This window comes from Cynoglossus semilaevis, chromosome 15 (assembly GCF_000523025.1).
Source record: "Cynoglossus semilaevis isolate Cse_v1.0 chromosome 15, Cse_v1.0, whole genome shotgun sequence".
NCBI lineage: Eukaryota > Metazoa > Chordata > Actinopteri > Pleuronectiformes > Cynoglossidae > Cynoglossus > Cynoglossus semilaevis.
The window spans coordinates 15,249,432-15,256,019 of record NC_024321.1 but is presented as its reverse complement, the minus strand read 5'-3'; the positions used below and the strand labels follow the sequence as shown (position 1 = coordinate 15,256,019).

General features: G+C 38.3%; 1 protein-coding gene and 1 long non-coding RNA gene across 2 annotated transcripts in view; one reads left to right on the top strand and one right to left on the bottom strand.

Annotated features, from left to right (window-relative positions):
- Nucleotides 1-3,187: 3,187 nt before the first annotated feature.
- Nucleotides 3,188-6,588, bottom strand: part of fgf16 (fibroblast growth factor 16) — a 9,109-nt gene continuing 5,708 nt past the window's right edge. The window contains exon 3 of the mRNA XM_008327353.3: nt 3,188-4,619. Within this exon, the coding sequence (XP_008325575.1) occupies nt 4,374-4,619 (246 nt within the window). The 3' untranslated portion in view covers nt 3,188-4,373. The remainder of the gene's footprint in view (nt 4,620-6,588) is intronic.
- Nucleotides 4,628-6,588, top strand: part of LOC107989594 (uncharacterized) — a 47,271-nt gene continuing 45,310 nt past the window's right edge. The window contains exon 1 of the long non-coding RNA XR_003051874.1: nt 4,628-5,111. This is a non-coding gene — a long non-coding RNA (uncharacterized LOC107989594). The remainder of the gene's footprint in view (nt 5,112-6,588) is intronic.

The following is a 6,588-nucleotide window of genomic DNA, read 5'->3' as shown; positions in this document are numbered from 1 at the left end:
GACTTGTGGAAAAATAAAATTGTCATAAAAATTAAATTAAAGAATTTACATAAACACCTATTAATATTGTTTATATTGTAATTAACCTGAACTCAAAAATATTTTATGAAACCTCTTTTTTTATTATTTATTATTTTAATTTGTGATTGTCAAATATAAAGTTGAAGTATGTGTTAATCAGCATCTAGTCGTGATGTTACAAATTGTGGTTGTTGGTGGTGAAGTCCGAAGACAAGCTAATCCAACATGGCTGCCATTAAAGAGAAACAAGATCCTGATGAAAAACTACAAAGGCTAATATGGGGCTTTTTAAAGAACTGACTGATATTTTCAGGTGAGTGTACATAATAAGCAATACTAAAAGTATTTTTTATGTTTTATATATTTATTTACATTTGCTATTATTGAATTTTAGAATGAAATGTAGTAAGTATTTTGCCTTAAATGTTGCCGGCTACATGCTTAGCCAAGAGCTGTGGCCAGTACAAAGTAGTCCAAAGTTCTTTAAAGAAAACCTTTTTTTTCCTAATTTAGACTTGAGATATGTGTAATTGCAATTAGGTTAAATTTAATATGAAATGTAAACGTGAGTTTGTGATATTTTAGGCTTAAGCAGAGGTTCTGTCCTCTGATCAATGCTAGGCTAAGCTAACTTCCAACTTCTTGTAGCTTAAACTGTTATTGTTTATTGTTAGTCTTAATATTACAAGGAAAAGGTTAATTTAATTACAAGTTTATAAAAAATAAAATTGTAATATTAGGAAAGAAAAATGGGGAAAGTAGAAATCAGAGTAAATTTATTCCCTCTTAACAACCACCTCTTTCTCAAGATACTAAAACAGTTTTGTTATAAATTAACGACTATTATTCATTATATTGGGACTTTGTTCTCATGAATGTACTTATAATTTATGGAGGTTAGTTATGTAAATTTTACAGCTGTTTTCCATTATAAGAGTTGATTATCTACGATTTTATTCCACTAATTACATAGGTTTATTCTCAGAAATTTACCCTCTCACGCTCCATGACTTCCTATTTATAACCTTACCACTATGTTGTATATTTTTAAATGTATTTTCTTAGTGTGGCCCGGATCCAGCCTGGTTGGGACTAAGTTTAAAAACTAGAAACTGAATGCATTAAATTTAATACATTTAATGCTAGTACATTTTTCTCATTTGCTACTTTTAGCTCTGAGGATTTAAATGCAATTTCAGTGATTCGGTTTTAACTGTAAATGATTTGAACTAAGGCTCCAGTCAAGACAGACTTCTGCTCATGTGTCTCCAGCCTGATGTTGAACGTACAGATATGAGAACAGAATGTATCTTCTCATCTTGGCAGGAAGGCAAATAAATTCCCAAATTTAGACCTGCTCTTCACTTCCTGGAGCGCAGCCAACTGATTCGTCCTGATGCACTGTCCCAGTGTTTCACACCCTCCTCACTAAGTGCCCTTGGCCCACTCTGGTCTCCCTTCAATCTTTCATCTATTTTTCTCTGTCCCAGTATTGTTTTCATTTCTCAGTCTGCCAGGGTTTTCCCCTGCATGTCTTTGACTTTTCCATTCCCTCCCCCCAGGGGAGCTTGCTCTCACAGCTTACAGATATCTGCCAGTGGAGAAACATTACAACTATTGCAGATGTTGAAATGTTGATCCCATCCCCTCTTAGCCCCAGATTACCACCACTCCACGTTTGCAGCACATCCACGTTGCTCCTCTGTGCGGCGGGCAGCTGTTTCTGTCCGTTGAGCGGAGCCACGGCGGCCTATGGTGCTGCGGCGTGGAGACTGTGAGGCCCCTGCCGTGAACAACCAATCACTGCTCTAAATCCACACCGATGTGTAAAGCCAATTAGGAGTCGGGATCCAGTTGCATAAGGAATCTGATTTTGTACGGTAGACTTAGGCTGAATAAGACCTCATGGTTACAGAGAGGCATCTGCACATTACTTCACAAAGACTACGTGAGGGAAAATGAGATGGTACAGTTGTTCTATCACAGGCGTGTCCAATGGTTGTCCCCACGGCTGATCCTGGCATTTAGATGGGCTCAAAACTTCTTTATTATTATTATTTTTTATTTTCAATTATCTCCAAGTAAAATGATTAATTATCATTATTAATTTATTGTTAATTTATGTATTATTTGGATGCTTTTTTTTTTACCATTGGACTTACCTTTCTGAAATATTATTAACTTTTTTCTTAACTATTTTTTTAGCGATATTTCTTTAAATATTTATTTTTATTGAGCTGATTTATTGGCATTTTTATTAACTTTTTTCTTAACTATTTTTTAGCGATATTTCTTTAAACTTTAATATTTATTTAAACTATTTATTTAAACTTTTTAATATTTATTTTTATTTAGCTGATTTGTTGCCATTCTGCGAGAGGTAGAATCACTGACTTATGGCTTAACACAATAGCTACTTACCTTAAAAAAATAAATAATTCAGTTAGTTTTGTTAAATATGCTATTTTGGCTAAAATTCCTAAAATTCCATGTTTTTCTATACTTTTCTGTAAATATGCTATTTTGGCTAAAATTCCTCTGATTAAACCCATGAATGTTTTTCTATACTTTTCTATACCTGATCTTATCTTTCAACTACAATGGCTAAGTTAATTTCTGCTTGAATTGGTAGTTATACCTAATTATCATTTGCAAAGTCATTCTATGTCTTATCTGTCAATGCTTTTACTTGTAGTTTACTCAAAGCTAAATATATGCAGTTCAATTTAGCCCCTTAGATTAACACCCATGTTCTCTGAAAAAAAAAACCCAAGCAAATCTGATGAGACAAAGCTGAATAATGAAAACAAAGAGAAGCAGGTATTTGCCCCAAATCTGTTGATCATGAAGTGAAAAGTAGGAATAGTGCCAACATGAAAATAACATGGTGGTGGCTGTGTAGAAGAAGTCAGAGGAACGCCACCAGGAGCAGAATCCATCCTCTGAGGACTGTTAATATCTGTGTGATATGCCGTGACAATCCTTCCCAACAGTTGTTGAGATATTTCAGTCCTCGTGTGAGGACCAACCACGTTGCTCTTCTCAGAAAAGCACCACCGAAAACTCAGAGAAAAGAGACGTCCACCTAGTGGTAGATACCTACGTCTGTTTTTAATATGTCAGATCGTAATCCAATCAAAAAAAAAAAAAAAAAAAAAAAGGCGGTCACAAGGAGTTCTCCATAGCAGGACAATTTTATTGTCATTTTATGGCAGCCGTTTTTTGGTTTGCTTTTTTTTGGTGTAATTTCAGTAGAATCTACAGTCCAGATAACTTCAACTCAATTACAAAATAAAGTCTTTGCAATAAATAAATATATAGATTTATATTTATACTTTATATGTAGAAAATAAATATATTGTACATCTCTTAAATAGGATCACCCATATGTACACCTCAGCTGCTTGCATTTTTAATAATGTTCCTGACACTCTGAACATTACAAGTCGCCATCGTCTCACTCTTAACAACTGCGGTCAGAGAAGTGCTCTCGTCCACAGCTTAATCACTTGTTTTGCACACAGCTCCGACAAGATGTTGCTCGATATTTCATTCTAAAGTGGTGAGTGTGATCATTAGGCTGATGAGTACATGGGAGAGCAGACGAGTCCGCAGCTGGGACTGAGGATGTGCAGTAAGTGCTCTTTCATCTATCACTCATTCATCAGAGGTTTTACATCCCCCGCTTTCATCTTTGAGTCTGAGGACAAGTTCATAAAACTCCTCTGAGTCACTTCCTCAGCGGAGGAACTCGCTCCGTCGTACCTGCCATCACCCTGGATATTCCTGACCTTTTCCGTTCTTTCTTCCCTCTCTGTCTGCGTGTGAGGAATGTGCCCGCTCATGCATGAAGACCATGGCTGTTTGTAGTGCATGACATAAACGCCACGTGTCATCTGCAGTGCTTTTCGTTTCCTTTGGGGCTACTTGATAGCCTTCTTCCCTCTCTGCTCAGGTTCCACCAGTTTAGTGCTACTACAATTGTCGTCACATGTCAGCATCTATGCAATTTTTTTTACCTCCAAATCTCAAAAAAAAAAGTGGTTATTTAAAAGGCGAGGCACCCGACGGACCAGTCACCCGGGCCTCCTCTGCCGTCCATGTCCGTAGTGGTTATACAAGGCAACTTTACCTACAGAAGCAAGGAATCGATCGTCCAGGAAATGGGCACAATGTCCATGTCAGTGCCGTCCCTGTTTGGTAGTGGGCTGAGGTGTGAACCCAGTGACCTCAGTGGGAGGTGAGGGTGACCAGTTCTCCTCCAGGCTTGAGGTTTTAGTGACACCCTCTGTCTCCTCTTCTACACTTTCTGTTCCTCCTGGTGTAACCGGCGCGCCAGTTGTCAGTGATGGTCACCTGTACTGAAACAGGTCTCTGTACGCCGGAGGGATCTTTTCGATCTCCACAGGCCTGGGCAAGAAGTGTGTGAGTTTCTGGTGTTTTTTAGTCCTGCCGCCCTCTCGGGGCGAGCCGTCCTTATTTAAGGCCACGTAGTAGAAGCGCCCCGTGTCTGTGTGCTTGTACAGCGTGGAAGCGTAGGTGTTGTACCAGTTCTCCTCAAACTGCTCCCTGAACACACATTCAGCCGTCAGCTTTTTCTGCAGGAGAGAGAGAGACAACAAACGTTAGTCAAGACGTCATCTGCATCACATGTAACTTTTAACATTTTTGCTTTGTTGGAAGCTGGAACCTTCAGAATGCTAATGAAATGTTGTTCTTTTAGTTATCTTCTATGGATTTATTTTAAAGCTCTTGAACAGTCACTTGATTTGACACAATCCCAGCAGTCAAATGTAGGGGGCGTGGTACACACATGACAGTTGCTGGGTCTATCACAGGGCCACAAACCACCTTCTACGTACAATAATTAAAACTAATCTGAATGTTATTGGACCAAAGAACCAGTGTGTTTTTATTTGCCTGTTTTTTTTTCACTTTCACTTTTGAAGGGCTTTTTCTTGGACTTTACTGATACTATGCTATGCTAATATGCATTTAATTTCTTTCCTCCTCATCTAGTTTCCTGTGTCGGGGGATCCACTATCCATGATTCTCATCCTGAGCTTTACAACATTCACAGCACATCCTGGGTAAGTAGACTGTGGTCATGCTTGTGGCCACATGAAGCTGTGACATGTGTGAGGATGTGGTGGGGCCTGGTTGTTGCTAATGCTAGTAGTTTGTACTTGTCAGTAAAACATTTAAAGTGCACTAAAAAACTGAAGCAGAGCAGCAGAACCTCACATGGACAAGCACTCATTATTATGACAAATAAGGGGAAGTCATTACTAGTGTTTTTTTTTTGTTTTTTTACACTCGCTGCTCCGATCTTTGAACCTCTGGTGATGGATAGAGAGCCAAGAGCAAGGACTATACACAACTACACACAGCCACTAGTGTTTCATGGCCATGACAGTGTGTGTGTGTGTTGGCTAGAAATTTTGTATGATTAAAATTCAATTTGTAGGAATTGACTTTCTATAAATAAACAACCTGTAGCTTACAAACTTTGCCTCCAGGGTGTGCTATAAACGCAGTTTAAACCTATAGTCTTGCTGACAACATTAGTAGTTTTTGAAATGTGACAAATTTTAAACTTTAAAAATGTCTTCAAACAATTTTGAAATGTGACAAATTTTAAACTTTTTCAAGCAGGAAAAGAAAACCAAACGCACAGAACAGATATAATATTCAGGTTTCACAGGCTCACAAGATAAACCTCCTCATCCTCCTTCCTCGGTACATAAACAACACCGCACTGCTGTATATTCTGACTTCAAATCATCTAAAAATATTTATACTGCCACAGCCAGAGATTTATTATAAACTTATAAGCTGTTAACATCACATTTACAAAAGCATAAAAATAAAAAAAATAAAAAAAACACTCAGGGCAGTACTGCTCTACATCTTCAGGCATAAGGTGTAAATTTCTGATGACTATTTTTTTTAGACTCACTAAAAACTATACATATATTAATATTAACTAATGTTATATCAACATAACACTGATTTGTGCACACCGCTTAAAACAAATCTGGGTCCTACTACTGTTTAAGAACTCTGTTGCTTAAGAGCAGTAAAAGCTGCTGCGTTAGTCTCTGTCAATCATCAAAACAAAAAGGAATATAACTGAGAAGAGTCAAAGATTTCACATGCACCCGAATGTAAACTCCTCTTCCTTCTGACACCGCGGACACTCTAAATCATTCTGACCTCTGCTCTGGACATTAAGAAGACGTACTGTATGTGGAGGTCACGTGGTGATGAAGTGGTCGAGCTCTTCTCAGAGTCCAAAACATGCAGAATAAGGGTAACCACGCTCTCTTAATTGAGTTTGAATGATTGATTGTGATGGACAGCTGAACTGTCCAGGGCGTAAGGGCCCGCCTCTCGCTCACCTGCAGCCTGAAGAGGACTGAGCTGTAGACGATGAATAAATGAACATGCTCTATTTCTCTGTAAAAGCCAAATTTATCCTAATAGATCTGCAAACAAACCTGACCGATCTAATGGTTGTAGAGCTGAAACAACTTTCTACCTGCCCCCCCCCTCGACCGCCGCCCC